The following is an 18,237-nucleotide window of genomic DNA, read 5'->3' on the forward strand; positions in this document are numbered from 1 at the left end:
TCTTCACATTTATAGCAGCTACAACAAGCGGAGGAGGAGGGAGATTGTTGGAGTTTTTTACTACAGAAATATCAGACACCTTATTGCAATTCACTTCAAATTTACACCAACTCATAGGGTTGGAAACTGATTCTGGATTGGTCACGTCAAGCCAACAAGGACCTTTGATTTTACGTTCTAACAAAAATATTTCTAGGAAACTGCTTTTTGTACCAAATACTCGCGAAAAGGTTTCACCACTTCTTTTAGGATCGACTGCTGGATATTTAGCCTACATTAAAATTAATTGAAGTATAAAGTAAGAAATTTTACTAATGTTATGTTAAATACATTACCGAATATCGCACTTCTAAATATTCAGACTCAACTGGTACTTCAGGATCAAAGCAGTAACTTTTAGTTGTTTTTTTCGATTTGAAAGTATCTAGATTTAGTTCATTAGAAATTGTATCATTAAACTCGTTGTAAACATCAATGAGAGTAACTGGTTTTTGGGTTTCCTTGTGCTGCAGTCAAATTGAAATTTCAAAAATGAAATAAATAATTCCTTAAATGATGCAAATAAATAAGTAAAATCATGCTAAACAAAGTATGTGATTGTAACTCTTTAAGTCCAACTAAGCTTTATTGTATTCACGATTGGGTATCGTTACAATTTTACATTAAAAGAAAACCTAGTCAAACGTGAATCAACTTAAAACTGTCATAAAATAAAAAAAATTTAGTTAGAAATAAGAAATAAAGAAAAAATTATGCAAAATAAAGTAAGTTGTGCAAAAGTAACGTATAAGCAGACATTCAATAGTGTGAACCTTAGAGGGTGTGAACCGAAAAAACAACAGTTATTGTTCAGATCATTAGTTTGTTAATTCACATTAATGAATGTTGAAATATAGTAAGCATCTATAATTAATCAACATACATACATTATATAATACATTAAGCAACAAATGCATTAAACTGAAATGTTAATATCATTTTTGCTAAATAAATCAGAAATTTTTGTTTCTGAAGACTTTTTATTATTTGCATAATGGCTTTTTTTCTTATTAGTTTTTTCTTAAAATCGTCATATAATTTTATAATCCTTAAATTGTTGATATCGGTCACCAATCATGATTATTTTTATAAAATGTATTACTGATCACAAGAAGCAAATGAAAATTATTATTATTATTATAACAATTTGTGTTCCAATCTGTAAATGTGTATTTAATTTACGACCTTTCATTTACCTTCGTGTTTCCATATACATCGTCTGAATGATACTACTAGTTACCTCAAAACTTGTACATGCTTTTATAGTTATAAAATAGTTTTTAATTCATTGACAACATCTAATCCATTTATTTATTATATATACTACTTTTACCCGAAGAGGTCAACAATAAATAGCTGACGAGACGTAGCAAATTAGAATGTGTTCAAGTTGCTCCTTGTGATCAGAAATACTTTTTATAAACATTGTCTTGACTTTGTGATTTGCTCTATTAAGAGCTATTGTATTTTTTGAAGAAGTTACAATGCAGAGAAACGATCATCAGTATGATAAAAGTTTGTGGAAATTTAATTATTTTTTTGAATGTCCAACAAATACAAGAAGAGCACTGAGCATTCGTTTCTACAGATTTAGTTTATTCGCAGTCTAGCATAATTAATACGCTGGCCACAATGTATGCGATTTCCGTTATGCGATACTCACACTATGGGATGTATACTGTATTTATAAGGCAACTTAATATTTCAATGTCTTTTATAATTTAATATTATTAGTAAATATCTATTACCAAATGTAGATATATGTATAAACGCACTTTTAATTGACGTATTTTATTAAAAATTGGTAAGAATTTGATTTTCATCAATCCCTTTTTTTTGTATTTTTTCAATAATTTCTTATTAATAACGTACCTGTGGCCGTGGTAGTAAATAAATTTTTCTATCTATATTCCTTACAACAACGCAGCAACTAATATAAGAAGACGATTCTTCATTATAAACTTTTCCAAATAACAACACAAATCCAGGTTTGTTGTTTTGATCTTCAAAAGCATCCCACCAGTAAAAGCGAAAAACCTACGAATAAAAACAATAAGGGTTTAACTTTATATTGATATTACAGTTTTTTTCGTAGTTATTTTCACATTTGATAAATAATATATTCATATAATGTTATAAATAACCGAAAGTATGGAGAATGTCTCGTATTTTTTTAAATTGCTTATTGTTAGTTAGATCTAAAAATTTTTGAAAAATCCTTATGCATTATGTACTCATACATACTTATATTTTAATAATCTGAAATTAAAAATTTAAATTTTGAAACTTCGAGTGAGCATTTGCATCGGTATACTTTAACTTTTTAGAAAATGAATAAAAATTTCTCAAAAATGCGTAGTTCAGTCTAATTACTCTTCTTTAATTTCAAACTGGTTCTGATTTAAATAATAGCTTGAAAAATCAAAGCGAGATATGTATATTTGGGTGATATACAGCGAGTTGACATAAATAAGATCAAATATTGCTATTCAGTCACTATAGTATGCCATTTTAGGGGTAATTCCGCTGGTAACATATGTTGGTTTCAAAATCATTTCTACAATAAGTTATTAATAAATAATTTATACACAGATTCACTCTTGTGAAGAGANTCAAAGTTAAGGAATATTTATGACCATTATCAAATTCACACTATCAACCAAATTAGATTATGTAATATTTAGGTACTAATTAAAAACACATTTTTCTACAAATGAAGTTATAAAAATGTTTTTACATTGCCAGTAATCAGTTAAGTATTTGATTTGACTCGCCAATTTAATAAATACAGCTATTAACAATAATACAGGGTGTTATAAGATGTGATAAGAATCGACACAGAGCAGTGACGTGTGAAAGAACTTAAAATATTAGCAAAGCATTTTGTATTTTATTTAAAAAAAATTTCCAAACATATTTAAATACTTTTAAAAAGCCATTTTGCACATCTCTGATTAAAACATGAGAAATTAGGTGTCATGATTTTTAAAGAAGTTGAAATATATAATTTACCTTTATACCATCTTCATTTAAAACAAGTGGTAACTTTGAAATATCAACATCTACCTCCATTTTAGCATTATTGCAACCATTTTCTTGCATTGTTTCATACTCATTAACTAGATGATCTATATGATCCATAAAAGGGTCATTAAATGTTTCATTTTCGTTAAATTCATTATCTTCAATTTGAGTCAAATCAAAATCATCATCCAATAAACTTTCTTGATTATTGGAATCAAAAATTGTCTTACTTTCATTTAATATTTCTTTTGTATTATCATTATTTTGAGTTTGATTATCATTAATAGTTTGACCGAGTATTTTATCTACTTCATTTTCTGTATTTTCTACATCTTTACACTCTTTAATTTTATTGTCTCCTACACATTTTTTATTTCCATTATCTTCTTTTCTCAAAACATCAGATGAATTAACTTCAGGTTGCAAGGCATGTTGAATTTCTTTGAAAATTATTTCTGATGGTTTTTTGGTGACATTTAATTTTTCTTTATCGTCGGATGCAGAAGAAGAAACATCAAAACTTTTTATGTACTCTTTTGCAGCTTGTTTTTTAGCTGAAGAAGTAAAGGTATAATGGGGTTTAGACTTTTCAACAGAAGTTTTGGGTAGAACTGAACTGTTGCCATTAGAAAGTTCATCATTATCCAACTCTAATATTAATTCTTTCAGTAAATGGTCTTCATTTAGTTTTTTATCCTACAAATTTTATTACTTTTGTGTATTTGTTATGTATAATGAATTATTACTGAAAATACCTCTTTCTTTTTAGTTTGCATAGTAGAAAGCATATATTGTAAATTTCCTTTTGGAGTGGATATGTCAGATACTGCTTTCTTTTTCTTGCCTTTCCCTTTCTCCTTGGAAGCGGCTGCAATAGACTCTGAATCCAAATCATCATCAAAAACCTCTCTTCCATCTTCATAATATCCACTCCCGTCTATTATAACATTATGTGAATACATTTAAAAATTTTAGAAAAGAAACATGTACATACTATCATCTACAATCCAATCATCACACTGTCTCTCTAACACCCGCTTTGAATATTCATTTTCATCAACTACTTCATAAATGCTGTCCACATCATTTATTTCATATTTATTCTTTGAACCCTTTAACTGTCGCAATTTCTCAAAGGCCGCATTTTTACCCAATTTATCCTTTTTTTGCCTCTTAGCTCGTGGTACACTTACTAAAAAATAAAAATAAGTTACCTATTTATTTGTTACAATGAAATGAATTACAATTTACCGCTATTTTCATCCATTGCTATTAATAATTAAGTAATGTTACTGAACAGAATTATAAAAGAGTACAAATACGAATTACATTCAATTACACAAAAATGTCGTACTGGGTTTTGATTTGGCGGTAAAATAACATATGAAAATGATATTTGAAGAAGTAAACTTAACCACAAAAAAATTATATTGTACATACTGATGGATACTTTAAATTTGAAAAAAGCAACTTCCGAATTTAGCAAAAGAAGAATTAGTTTTGTTTTGAAATAAACTTAATTATTAATTCTTAAGTTGGTTAAGACTAAAATAATAATAGTATACGTATTTTTAACAAAATGTTTCAACTAAACGCAAAAGAAGCGGGAACTTTTGAACTATTGCATTTGAATTCTAAATGTGTAATGTGAGTAATGTTGCTTATACCACAGTATAAACTCTATTAGGTTTATACTCTGCTTATACTGCTCATAGATATGACATATGATTCAGACATAGGATCACAGATAAGTGACAGTTGAGTGACAGTTAATTAGTTAATTTGTATAGTTAGAAGGCGAAGGTGAGATTCGTAATTATTTTGTAAATTTTAACTTATTTAAGACAATGCTAATCATCCGAATCTAATTATTGTTATTTTACTTAAAACAAAGTTTTCTGAAGCTCTCTACTTTAATATTTTAGTGATTTTCATGCATTTGAGGTTATTTTAGTGTTTTGTATCCCATGTTTTAGGCCCGTTTCAAGATGGGTCGGGTTATTCGTGCACAACGTAAAGGTGCAGGTTCAGTTTTCAAATCACATACAAAAAAAAGAAAGGGTGCTCCAAAGTTACGATCATTAGATTTTGCGGAGCGCCATGGTTACATAAAGGGAGTTGTTCGAGATATTATCCATGATCCAGGTCGTGGAGCACCTTTGGCCACGGTACATTTTAGAGATCCATATAAATTTCAAACTCGAAAAGAATTATTTATTGCTGCTGAAGGAATGTACACTGGTCAGTTTGTTTACTGTGGAAAGAAAGCAACTTTGCAAATAGGTAAGTTATGCTGATGTTTATATATACACTTAATAAGTACAATGATGATTTCTAGTTATTCCTGACTCTTGATGAGATTTTATCTAGAGGCTCTTTCTGAATGTTCTTTGAATTAACAGATTATTTTTTTACTGATTTTTGGTAGTACATAATTATATCATGTTTTAGGAAATGTTCTTCCAGTTGGAACCATGCCTGAGGGTACGATTGTGTGTAATTTAGAAGAAAAAACTGGAGATCGAGGTCGTTTAGCTCGTGCTTCTGGCAATTATGCTACAGTAATTGCACATAATCCTGATTCAAAAAAAACTAGAGTAAAATTACCCTCTGGTGCCAAGAAAGTAATACCATCAAATAATAGGGCCATGGTTGGTAAGTGAATGCGAACACAATTTATGGTCATTTTTTTTACATTACATGGCAGACTAGTTGACACATGGCATTCAGGCAGATAGATAGTGCTCACCAAATTCAATTGTGTGGTTCTATTTATTCCATGTGAAAACCACTGTGGCCTGAGATACAGGCTCCCAAAGTTCTTGACAGATGAAATTCCGCGAAGTACGGCCCTGACTGTCAACTGTTCGGGTCAATTGTCATCCTGCCTATAACCAGCATAACACATTTTCGCAATCTTTACTGCATTTATCTGTATTTTTGCCATTTTATATATTTCCTTTCATTGCAACTGCTTTTTTTCTACAACTTGAAGACAGTTCAGTGGCAACAACTGCTCAGTCAATGTCACAAATTTGCATTTTCGAAAATACAATATGTAATTCAACATGGCACATTTTGATTATGTCCTTCACCTTAACAGCACATTCAAGACCAAATTATTCAATTCAAGGACTTTTTATAATAATTACCTACTCATTACATTTCATTGAATTTTTGTCCGTACCTACACCAATTTCGGACTTTCGTAACTTTTTTATACGTTAAAGCTACTACAAACGTCCAAAACAATTTGTTATTTCTGGAAAAATCGAGAAGAAGTAGTCATGCCACGTAATGTAAAAAGTTTCTTATCACGAAAGATTCTACGGTGAAATTAAGTGTACTTATAAGATTTACAATATAGTACTTCGGGGTTTCTGTTTCTTTTTATCACATTTTGATTTTTTAGACATAAACACACATACGTACTTTCAGGTATTGTTGCTGGAGGTGGTAGGGTAGATAAACCCATTTTGAAAGCTGGAAGAGCTTATCATAAATATAAGGCAAAGAGAAACTGCTGGCCTAAAGTACGTGGTGTAGCTATGAACCCAGTTGAACATCCACATGGTGGTGGTAACCATCAACATATTGGTAAAGCGTCGACAGTTAAACGTGGAACATCTGCTGGTCGTAAAGTCGGTCTTATTGCTGCCCGTAGGACTGGTCGTATTCGTGGTGGTAAAACTGACACCAAAAAAGAAGATTAAATGTACAATATTTTACTTTAACAGTTTTCATTGTATTTTATTGAAAATATAACGAATACTGTTAAAACGTTTTTGTTGAAATTATTTTTTAAATATATCAATTTAATAGTGTATCCCTACTATCAGCAATAAGTTGAATTTAATAAAACTCATTAACTGTATCTAAGAAATTCAGTGTCTAACTAGCCACTGAATCAAAACCTAATAGTAATTGCATTATGTATAAAAAAATAAATGGATTAAAGTTACATTTTATTTATAATAATTACAGTAAAAATGTATAATTAAGAATTTTCTAAAGCAATTCATACAACAGGTTGTGGTGGGGGTGGTCTTTCACCAAATTCAGTTAAATCTCTGTCATGATATCTTCCTCGATAAAATGGTCTCACTTCCCATGGCACTTGATCTTCCATTGCAGTTAAAGTTACTCCCAAGTCTTCTAATGTAGGCAAATCTTCCTTTACATCATCTGTGACACATTCTCTTTCAATTCTTTCCCAGTGAACGTTTGCTACTGGATAACTGGGAGATAAAGCATTTGTCAAAGATACTTTTAATTTAAACAATGGGTCATAACGCATGTCGTATCTCCAGTAGCCCCAACTTTCATCTTTTTTCGTTAATTGGTATATCCAATCTACTATGCTAGATAGCTTGTACCGCTTAGGGCCAACAGCTTGATAAATTTTACCATTTGAATCTGGATCTTTAATAGCATTTATAATAGCATGAGCAACATCACTGACATGAACTGGCTGTTTAACAGTACATTCCCCTTTCTTCCACAGAGGTAGCCAAGTGCCTTGTCGTCTCCAAAAGGCCAAGTAATATCTTAAGAAACGATCTTCTTGACCATACATATCAGCAGGTCTTATTATAACAGCATCTGGAAATTCTGCTAAAACTGCTTGTTCACCAGCACATTTACTTGCTAAAAACTGTGAACCTCTCCTTAATACATGACCTGGAGATGATTTGTCAACATTTAAAGCAGACACATGAATAAACTTTTCAACACCTGCTTTTTTGGCTGCTCTTGCAATAGCAGCAGCTCCTTTACAGTGAACATCATAAAACTTAAAATTCTTAGTTTCCCAGTCTCGGCCAACTAAATTTATTACAACATTTGAATAATAAACTGCCTTATTTAGAGCATCTTCATTTCGTAGATGGTAATGTTGAAAAAGAATTTGTCCAAGATCTCCAGCTACTTTTAGCCTCATAGGTTCATAGGAATCTCCTCGATAAGGAATAATTACTTGGGAACCTATTTTACCTAGTCGATTTACCACATATCTTCCCAAAAAACCCGTTGCTCCGAAAACAGTGGCTACTACGCCACTAAAACTGCTTCGCCCGCCTGTGCCTCTCTTCAACGAAGCCAAATTAAAACATTTAGGATCAGTAGCCGTACCGGTACTGTAATTACATATTTTGAAGCACGTAACTCCTGCAGCTCCAGTGTTCAATTTTACAATATGAAAAGTTTTTAAAGCATACATTTTTTACTATTTAAGTAACATCCATTAAAACTTGAATTGTCAAGTGTATTTTATATTATGATTAGGTAACCATAACCAAAATTGACAATTTCCAAATAAATACCTTCACATTTAGATTATTACTGTCTTTGAATTGGATTTTTGGATTAGTTTGAATACTATAGATGTACGATGGATACCAGCATCTAAACCCTAGACTAGGTAAATAGATGTAAAACTCTCGAGATTTGGACGAAAGTAATGACATCTAAGTTTACCCCACATTAGTAGACGATACTTGGAATATATATATAAATGGTATTGGCAAAGAAAACTTCGAATTTCACTGCCATCTATACATCACACTATTAAGCGTAACCAAAGGCGCGCATTTCAAAATTAAACCAAATTTTATTTTTTTTTGTTTTAAATGGAAATTGAAAAAAAAAAAACAAAAAAAAGATTAACAAATTTAATAACAAAGTATAAATGCAGTAATAAATATAATTAGCACAACATACGAGTAAATAGCAAACATCAATTAATTAAAATATAGATACTAATACAGGTATATTTGTATGAACAAAGAAATTGTTCTTTACCTAATTTAGTACTGCTTCCTGCTTCTACAGGGGGTGCTAACGATTCAGAAACTGCAGAAATACTAGCTTCTGTATTGTCCATTGTGAGTGTACTTTCTATAACAAATAATTATATATGTTTTGGATATTTGAAACTGTTATCTGCATAACTACCTGCAGTTGAAACAATTCTTCTTTTCCCGTCATATGTTTTCACTGGATGCAGTACTTTTTCATCTTTTAATGGGGCAATTCCGTCTGCTTCTATTCCTCTATTAGAAGAAGTTCTACAAAACATTTTTTTTTAGAACTTAAGTTTCACAACAACAAATTACAATACCTGCCACTTTCGTTGGAACCGCTGTTACTTCAGGAAAATGGAAAGCGGCTTCTTCACCTTTAACTCCTGCAGGAACTGTATAATCTAGGTAGAACATTTCAAATTAATTTGACCCCGTAATAGTGTAGACTGTACATCACGGTTTTTCTGTGTTGGGCAGAAAACATCCTTTCTTTACTTATTGTAAAGCATGATTGAAGTACTTAATATATTACTTACTTTCAGGATAGGTAAAAGTACTTTTCACAAAAATTTTAAAATATAACAAGTTGTGAAACTACTCACTATTGCTCAATAACGCCACAACTACTGGGGAATTCCTCCGATAATCGCAACCGCCGTCGCATCATCTGTTGTCGTTTCAGTAAAATGTATGTCGCCTAGTATGTCGGTAATGTCGATTTTGGCAATTTAAAAAATTTAAAAACTTACGTGGGGTAAACTTAGGTGTCGCTCGCGCTCGACATTTCATACCCTGCATTTCATACCCTGATTAATGTTTCAAATGTATTAAATGTTTAAATGTTATATGTGCACATAGATAAGATATATAAGTCGGGTATCAAGTAAGCCCGAAAAGTTAAACCGTCCAAGAACTTTTTTTACTTTTTCTTATTGGCTCTAATAGTTTGTTCGTAATTGTTTATCAGTATTAATCGTTTGTTCGTCTTTCGTTTATTTATAAAAAATTAAACAAATTTTCACTGTCAACTTATCCGTCCTTGTAGAAAAAATAACTTTTTTCTTTAAATCGATCAATCAATATTCAGTATGGTTTGTTCAATGATAAATAATGTTTAATTACATTTTTTAAATATTTTTATTGAATGGGCATATTAACAGCATTGAATTAAGAACAGTGCGTAAATGTCTTTAGCAAACGCCATTAGACGTATAACCTCAAACTTCAATGCACCTCAACATAAATGAAGAACAATAGATTACAGATTTATAATTTCTATGGTAATTTCTAATAGGTGACGTGATAAAATGCATATTTTCGACACGCACACGCGTATTAGTAATATCAATAAAAAATTCAATAAAAATATGTATTGATAAAATTGTAATTAAACATTACTTACAATCGAACAAATGTAAATGATCGTCGAATGTACGATACTGAATATTAATTAATCAATTTAAAGCAAAAAAGTTACATTTTCTAAAAGGTGGGACTATTTCTGACGAACAATTACGAACAAACGATTAGTGTTACTTAAACTGACTTTTCGGACCTGTATCAAGTGGGTATTATTTCTTTAATCTATGGTACATTTGCATTAATTCATTAATTGTTGATTGAAACCTTGTCTATGATTGAAACAAAAGTAATATAAAAATAAATAAATAAATACTTCATAGAAACAGAAATTGTCATTAAAAATAGATTTTATAAAAGTTTAACTGTTATAAATGTCAAACAATGTCAATTTTTTTCACTACCATTAAATTTCTGTCGAGTTCATTCTTGTATATTGAATTAATTAAAACAGTGCCGGTTTAGTGTAAGGAATCAGAACCGTTGTAATCTTGAAACACCGCCATATTCTTACGACTGCTTGCGACATTATTGCGACTTGCGCTGATATCTTCCCGTTATATATTCGCTTGTGCTCTTGAAAGTTAAGAAAATAAATTTATTTTAGTGGGTTTTCATAGTGGAAGAAATCCAAAACACGTACTGATTTGAAGTAATATGAGTAATGCACCCAACCAAAATGAATCAGGTCTAGAGCAGCAGGTAAGTCAGAATTATACTTCAGATTATTACAATAATGAAGAAACAGGAAGCTCCATAATGGAGGTCGTCCTTCTTTCCATTATTATTGATCGCTTTGTTATATTTAACATTTCAATTTTATTTTAATGATTTTTTTAATAAATAAAGAAGTATAGAAGTTTTAATAAGTAAATAAAATAGTGACTCCATTCTTAAAATAATTTGACTGTTGGCGTATTAGAGCCCATCCACAAGATTGTGAATAACAGGGTGCTAGGTTTATTATGAATCATTGGAAAATTATAAAAAGTGCATACAATATATGCATACTATGAACTTATCTTTTATATTATTTATCATATTTGTACATATGTTTCAGTTTGCTGGTCTGGACTTGCAGCGTCGCAGTGACACAAGTGGTACTGCACGCTACGTGCCTCCACATTTGAGGAATAAGTCACAAAATCAATCTTCTGATAGTGGTTCTAATAAGGACCGTGGTTCAGATCGCAACGACTCAAGAAACAGCAGCAGCCGCAGTTATACAAACCGTGGTAGTCGTGACGGCCGTTCTGATCGCGATAATCGCGACAGTCGGGATATACGCAACGAACGGGACCGCGGCGCTGATTTTTCAAGTTTTAATACCCGTAATCGAAGGGATTTCTATCAGAATGGCGAAGTTCCCGATAAAAACGGACGTGATTGGGGACGCGGAGATCGCTTCTCTGACCGGGACCGTGACATGCCCCGTAATGATCGTTGGAAGGAACCAGAAAAACCCAAAGATAACGGTCGTTGGAATGAAAATCGTGAAAATAGCGGAGGAAATCGCTGGAGTGATAGAGCACGTAATTCAGAAGATTGGACTATGCCAATGCCTAGAGATGAACGTCTTGAAATGGAATTATTTGGTTCTGGTAATACTGGCATCAATTTTAGCAAGTACGAGGACATACCCGTTGAGGCTAGTGGACATGATGTACCCCAGCATATCACATCTGTAAGAAACTTTAAATTATTTAGTAGGTAATAAAGGTTAAAAATTTAGTGAGAATATTAGCATACCTACTCATGTTAAAAATCATAATTTTGAACAATTTATGATTTATATTGGAATGGCATATTTTATATGATAAATAAGGCGCGTGCACATTAAATATTTTTTTGTAGATTATTTTTAGGTTGGTTTTTCCAAATTCGCTTAGACGTAATTGCATTCTTGTGTATAACTTTCTACTGCTTTTGTTGATATTTTTGTCAGCGACGATCGCTTTGCCTCTCGGCATTAGTAGATATTATAGACAGCTTGATAATGCCGAGAGGCGAAACGCTGATAAAAATATCAAGAAAATTTGCAGAATGGTAAACACAACAAATAACAATTATCCTATTTTGTTATTATGTTGTATTTTTTTTTGCAGTTTGAGGAAGTACAGTTGACAGAAATAATTAGTGGTAACATAACGCTAGCTCGTTACGATACACCAACCCCGGTGCAAAAGTATGCTATTCCAATTATAATAGCACGAAGAGACGTGATGGCGTGTGCCCAGACTGGTTCCGGCAAGACTGCTGCTTTTCTTGTGCCAATTCTTAATCAAATGTATGAACGTGGACCACCGCACATTAATCAGGGTCGCAACTATCGTCGTAAACAGTACCCTCTAGGTTTAGTCTTGGCACCCACTCGTGAACTTGCCACCCAAATTTATGATGAGAGCAAAAAATTCGCTTATAGATCCAGAGTACGGCCTTGTGTTGTGTAAGTATCTTCATTTGTTATTCTTTTATTCATAATACAATTAATATTTCATCATATGCTGTTGTAGATATTTAATGAGGTTTAATATTTATATGATAGTAGGAATATTTGATAAAAAATTAACAAAGTCCGTTGTTGTTCTTATCAAAAACTGATTACATCATCTTGTAGTAAGTCATCTCTGCCGCAAGTTTATTTGTTGATAAGTATCTTTGGTGAATCTTGCTATTCGGTCTATATAGACTTGCAGTTATAGTTCTTGGTGAGATCTACAAACGGCATCTATTTAGCTAATTAAATCTATAGTGCACATTGTATGTGCGATAGATGCATACGCTGGTTTTGAAATATCGAACTTGTTTACATCAGCACACCTCATATATTAGTCTTTATTAATTGCTGATTAAAATCAAAATGTTTATTATATAGTTTACATGCCAATCGTATATACGAGAGCGAATCCCTTTGTTTCTCCATCTTGACCCATTTATGAATCGAAATGATTATTTCTTTTCACGTCGCATTGTAGTCTGCTGTATATGGACAAATGTTACAAAAAATGTTAAAAAGAATTATGATCTCTTATTACGAGATCGACGAGTGGTTATCCAACAAATTCATATTATTATTTAAGATACTGGTCTTTCATACCAAATAGTGTATATATATATATAACACAATTGAACATTAAAAAAATGAAAACGTGATATAGACGAAACAAAGAAAATTTTCTTGTAAAGCTCGTGAAAGTGGATGCGTCCTGGATACATCATTAGTATATAGAGATCAAATTCAGAGAGGAATGGACACATCGGAGCTCACCATTGCCGAAAAGAGTCAAGATGTAACCTTCAGCGGGAAGGTCATGTTATCCGTGTTTTGGAATATTGAATAGATAATTTTAGTAGATTTCCTACAGAAAGGGGCCACAATTACAGACTCTTATTACATAAATTTAATTATTAAATTACCAAAGAAAAACGTGGGAGAAAGTAAAGGTGTTCTCTTGCAACAAAATACACACTCAGTTACATGTCCACCATTGCAAATTCTTCAGTAACTCTGGCGGGCTTCAAATTAGTTGAGCATCTATCAGGTGTCATCCTCAGTTAGAGTTTTTTCCTTAAAAGTTTATTTGACTTAACCTATTAAACGGTTTTATGAAACTTTTGCTTAATCATTACCAAAAGAAATATGAATGTGATCTTAATCGATATGTATCAAATTCGTTTTTTATACAAATTTTTTTTGATTGATAGTTTATATTTCGTAGGAAATAACACGTGTATTGCGCTAGTGGATCACATATTTAATCCCGGCATCTAAACATATGAGTAATTGTAGCTAATTTGTAGTAAAGTGGTGAAAGAATTAATTTTGTAGAGCCTATAGGTCTCGAAAAATTGGGAGATATACTAACGTGATACGCTAGCAGATCATACATGTTCGTTTCAGTAAATTTCGGGCTTTATTTTAGCACATATTTATGATGGCATACCTTTATCTCCAATCTGACGTTTTCCTTTATAGGTATGGAGGTTCCAACATTGTTGATCAAATCCGTGATTTAGATCGCGGTTGCCATTTGCTGGTTGCAACTCCAGGTCGTCTCCTTGATATGATCGATAGAGGCAAAATTGGCCTGGATTATTGCAATTATTTGGTATTGGATGAGGCCGACCGAATGCTTGACATGGGATTCGAACCCCAAATTCGGCGAATAGTTGAGAAAGAGTCGATGCCACGTACCGGTGATCGTCAGACCCTCATGTTTTCCGCTACTTTTCCCTCCCCGATTCAGATATTGGCACGTGATTTCCTAGACAATTACATTTTTTTGGCCGTTGGACGTGTTGGATCGACTTCAGAAAATATTACTCAAAAAGTAAGTTCACAAGGCAGAGAATGAGAGGCTGTGGTAATCACTTAAATGAAAAAAGAGAAGTGAGTGGATACATATTTTGATCACCTCATATGTAGGCATTCCAGATGACTTTGTCTACATACTTTGTAATACGAGCCTACAATGTTAAAAGAACAAGGAACTACTCTAAGGCTGACCGTAAAAATAAACGTCGTCTATCACATTTAATCTAATCTAACAAATAGTAAACAATATATGAGTACAAAAGTATAAAATAAATACAGCACGGATGCTACAATACTTATGTAGACCTTTTTAATTGTCACTCACATGTAAAATGCACTAAAACAATAATACCGTCATTCGCAACCGAATTTAACCGGTAAGCAGATGAACTGCTGATGAAGATCCAATTTTTTGCAACTTTACTATTTGATACATACGCATTCAAATTATGTAATAAAAAGAATTGGCAAACAAGCCTATCATTAGCACAGTTTCTGAAAAAATAATGATTTTCTGTTTTTTTCTTGAGGCATGCAACATTTTATTTTTTGATGTGGTGTTTCTTTTTATTTAGTTATATATTTCAGGTTGTTTGGGTTGAGGAGCATGATAAGCGATCATTCTTGCTCGATCTACTGAATGCGTCGCATTTACAACAACCGTCTGCTGAAAGTTTGACACTTGTCTTCGTTGAAACAAAGAAGGGTGCGGACTCGCTTGAAGAATTCCTGCATCAGGAAGGATATCCGGTCACTTCAATTCACGGCGATCGTACGCAGCGTGAGCGTGAAGATGCATTAAAACAGTTCCGTTCTGGAAATACGCCCATTTTGGTTGCAACAGCAGTAGCTGCCAGAGGACTTGATATACCGCACGTTAAACATGTCATCAATTTTGATTTGCCTTCCGATGTTGAAGAGTACGTGCATCGTATTGGACGTACAGGCCGTATGGGTAATTTAGGTAAGTTACATCTTGTTATTGGTTGCCTTTATAGGGCTTTGTAACCAAATATAATTGATAAAGACCTAGGCTGTTATTAAATTAACAACATTACAACAAGCACTTATCTAGAATGTTTATCTGTAGTAGTTTAAGTTTGTATAATTCCTACAATAAATTTTGCAGGTTTGGCAACTTCGTTCTTTAACGATCGTAACCGTAACTTGGCGACTTCTATGCTTGACTTACTGATTGAAGCTAAGCAAGATTTACCGACCTGGTTGGAAACTGTTGCAAATGATGGTAGAATGCCGAGCTCCGGTCGACGAGGCACCAAGGGACGTTATGGAGGCGGCGGTTTTGGTGGCCGTGATTATCGTCAACAATCGAGTGGCGGAAGCAGTAATAGAAATCAACGCAATGGCAACAGTGGGGGTGGTTATGGAAGTAATAGCTACGCCAATAATGGTAAGCATAAATCTAATAAATTCATTTGTCATTTATATTTTCTCTTGATTTGAAAAACTACTTGTGAAACATGAAAATAGCTTAAACTATTGTAATTAGTTATATACTTACACGTATGGAATTCTAATTTGCAGCGAAAATTATGCAACATTAATAACGTTATAATTTTTTATGGACTGAGTTATCACATTTTAAAAAATTAATCAAAATGCGTTTCTATGCGTCACACATTTTAATATGCATTAATGCATTTGTATTTAACTTTGATTACATAATCTCTGCATGAGAGTTTATTCTGTTGATGAATATTAGTATTGTTTCAGTATCTTGCGTTTTTTAAAAAATACATAATTGCATTTTGCATTAGTATGTACTGTTTTGTTGTAATTTACTGGTATTTAGAATGCGAGTTAAAAATTAATTATTTCGGGTTAAACGCAAAGATGTAAGTATTGAGTATAGAACATTAGTCGTAGGTATGGTGAATTGTAAATGAAACCAATACGGTAGGCAGCCAACATTACGCATAGTGGCAAAGGGTATTCTTAGCGTCATATTATTGAGTTACGAAAAGTTTACGAAGTAGTCGAGCAATTAAAAGTAGTGAAGACGATTTTTGATCGTAACAATCCACAGTCAGAAATTAATTTGAAGCAATCTTGAATTAAATTAGCTCTTTCAGAAGCACTCAAACAATCTATTAAAAGCTGAATAAGTACCTGTTTTTGTATCAAATTTTCTACGGATGTAATACACATTCCAGAGTGTTACGTTCGTGTTTTAATGAAATACTAATAAATCTTAATGCTTGAAGTGAATGCGGACATTGTAGGATTATTTTTTGGTAGATGCTACTTTATAAATGAATAATATAAAGAAAAAAGAGGAAATTTATACATGCCTTTTGCAAATAAGAAAAAGGTGGTGTTAAGTAGCCAGGCATAGTGTGTTAACTTTTGTCATTTACAGATGAATTTTAACAGTATTAAAGTATCTATTGTTTAAAACAAAGTGTAACATATTAAACATTCCTTAAATTTCTTCGCCTAGAGTAAAAGTACTTATTGGTTATAGATGTGAACTAAGGAAAAAATCTCACATGATTGACAAGCTTAAAACTGTTTTAAAACCCGTATTTTAAACACTGTAAAAAACGACTTGTTAATGATATTAACATGCCACTATAAAGAAACTTATTTAAAGCAAGCTTAAAATGTGTAAAGTATGTGTTCAAAATAAACGTAAAAAAAACTGTTTAAAACATGAACACATTTTGAACTGTTTGTTTTAGAAATTTAATAAACTATTTTTTCCGATGTTGCTTGACAGTAATAAAATACTAGGTACTAGATCTACATTAACAAACCTTACAAGAAATTCCTACAGTTAAGAATAACAACTAAAACTGTTTTTAAATTAATTTCAAATATTTTTTGAAGTTATTTTATTTAAATTATGAAATAAAGTGAGTATGAAATTAACAATACATACAGTTACAGTACTAATATCGTTGACANTGAACGTAAGTCATAATGAATATGATATGACAAATTTGTAAAGGCTTTCGCGGCCAGTAGATGAACTGATGCTGTCCTGATTCGGGTCTAAAGACCGTTGTCGGTTGGAATTACTTTCTAACGTTTCGTTAGCATGAGTGGCAATTTTCTTCAGAGGTCCTTCCATGTCTGATGCTGAATGTGGACATTCTCTGAAAAAGCTCGCCACTCGTGCTGGTGAATCAAGACAGCATCAGTTCCAAATGATATGCTTCTGGCATGCGTTCCTGCTTAGTTACCTTTAGTAATTAGAGTCTAGTCGCTAGTTTCCTAGCAATTCTATCAAAAGTTTATGTAGAAGATGTGGACAACTACTACTTCGCTAAAGTGGCCATCACCCCAGATGTTCAAAAGATCACCAGTGTCGGTGATTTAAACGCTTTATCAGTGGATATTTCCGGTATTAAAATTGTGGGAGTTTTATGTAAATAATAGTTAGTACTTGAAACACGAACACTTCTGCGAGGAGATGCCACTAAATCACCAAACGGTAGTCTTCGACTAATGTGATAGCACGATATAATTTAAAATTTTCAGAAAATCTATTTTCTCAAAAATGATTGGTAGCAAATACCAATAACTCTATATCAACAAAAAGAAAGAAATTTTATGTTATACGACGTGAAAAAAATGTGGTGTTCCATTGAGTGCTTTCGGTTTGAAGATATTAAAAATGATGCAAAACACTACAAAACGCCAAATTTATTAAAAAATGTGGAATAACTCCCTGAT

At 32.2% G+C, this 18,237-nt stretch overlaps 4 protein-coding genes and 1 long non-coding RNA gene across 8 annotated transcripts in view; 2 read left to right on the plus strand and 3 right to left on the minus strand.

Moving 5' to 3' along the window:
* Positions 1-4,546, minus strand: part of LOC108736558 (DNA polymerase alpha catalytic subunit) — an 18,815-nt gene extending 14,269 nt beyond the window's left edge. Inside the window, exons 1-6 of the mRNA XM_018469018.2 lie at positions 4,315-4,546; positions 4,058-4,255; positions 3,819-4,000; positions 3,052-3,759; positions 1,912-2,076; positions 336-506 (exon numbers count right to left, since the gene is read on the minus strand). Of these exons, the coding sequence (XP_018324520.1) occupies positions 336-506; positions 1,912-2,076; positions 3,052-3,759; positions 3,819-4,000; positions 4,058-4,255; positions 4,315-4,330 (1,440 nt within the window). The 5' untranslated portion in view covers positions 4,331-4,546. The remainder of the gene's footprint in view (positions 1-335; positions 507-1,911; positions 2,077-3,051; positions 3,760-3,818; positions 4,001-4,057; positions 4,256-4,314) is intronic.
* Positions 4,547-4,773: 227 nt separating this feature from the next.
* On the plus strand, positions 4,774-6,847 carry LOC108736567 (60S ribosomal protein L8). The gene is made up of 4 exons (XM_018469033.1): positions 4,774-4,866; positions 5,040-5,346; positions 5,515-5,718; positions 6,502-6,847. The coding sequence occupies exons 2-4, from the start codon at positions 5,052-5,054 to the stop codon at positions 6,774-6,776; spliced, it is 774 nt and encodes a 257-aa protein (XP_018324535.1). The 5' UTR covers positions 4,774-4,866; positions 5,040-5,051; the 3' UTR covers positions 6,777-6,847.
* Positions 6,848-7,011: 164 nt separating this feature from the next.
* On the minus strand, positions 7,012-8,403 carry LOC108736565 (NADH dehydrogenase [ubiquinone] 1 alpha subcomplex subunit 9, mitochondrial). Its single transcript, XM_018469030.1, has one exon. It carries the CDS (start codon positions 8,279-8,281, stop codon positions 7,082-7,084), a length of 1,200 nt encoding a protein of 399 aa, XP_018324532.1. The 5' UTR covers positions 8,282-8,403; the 3' UTR covers positions 7,012-7,081.
* Positions 8,404-8,947: 544 nt separating this feature from the next.
* Positions 8,948-10,434, minus strand: LOC112906434. 4 transcript variants are annotated; one of them, XR_003232346.1, is made up of 5 exons: positions 9,788-10,434; positions 9,467-9,670; positions 9,182-9,328; positions 9,016-9,128; positions 8,948-8,958 (listed from the first exon to the last, which is right to left on the minus strand). It is a non-coding gene; the product is annotated as an uncharacterized LOC112906434 (long non-coding RNA). The 4 variants fall into 4 exon arrangements; XR_003232347.1 differs by having other exon boundaries at positions 9,467-9,561; positions 9,614-10,433; XR_003232345.1 differs by having other exon boundaries at positions 9,401-10,431.
* A 154-nt stretch (positions 10,435-10,588) lies between these two features.
* LOC108736560 (ATP-dependent RNA helicase DDX3X) overlaps positions 10,589-18,237 on the plus strand; it is a 10,087-nt gene continuing 2,438 nt past the window's right edge. Inside the window, exons 1-6 of the mRNA XM_018469020.2 lie at positions 10,589-10,925; positions 11,284-11,907; positions 12,329-12,669; positions 14,200-14,554; positions 15,127-15,502; positions 15,668-15,949. Of these exons, the coding sequence (XP_018324522.1) occupies positions 10,881-10,925; positions 11,284-11,907; positions 12,329-12,669; positions 14,200-14,554; positions 15,127-15,502; positions 15,668-15,949 (2,023 nt within the window). The 5' untranslated portion in view covers positions 10,589-10,880. The remainder of the gene's footprint in view (positions 10,926-11,283; positions 11,908-12,328; positions 12,670-14,199; positions 14,555-15,126; positions 15,503-15,667; positions 15,950-18,237) is intronic.

Source organism: Agrilus planipennis, unplaced genomic scaffold (genome assembly GCF_000699045.2).
Source record: "Agrilus planipennis isolate EAB-ADULT unplaced genomic scaffold, Apla_2.0 scaffold82, whole genome shotgun sequence".
Lineage (NCBI taxonomy): Eukaryota > Metazoa > Arthropoda > Insecta > Coleoptera > Buprestidae > Agrilus > Agrilus planipennis.

Coding starts and splice junctions, on each gene's coding strand:
- LOC108736567 (XM_018469033.1), top strand. CDS start 5,052: ATGGGTCGGGTTATTCGTGCACAACGTAAAGGTGCAGGTTCAGTTTTC. Junction 5,347..5,514: donor GAAAGCAACTTTGCAAATAG/GTAAGTTATGCT, acceptor ATCATGTTTTAG/GAAATGTTCTTCCAGTTGGA. Junction 5,719..6,501: donor AAATAATAGGGCCATGGTTG/GTAAGTGAATGC, acceptor ACGTACTTTCAG/GTATTGTTGCTGGAGGTGGT.
- LOC108736565 (XM_018469030.1), bottom strand. CDS start 8,281: ATGTATGCTTTAAAAACTTTTCATATTGTAAAATTGAACACTGGAGCT.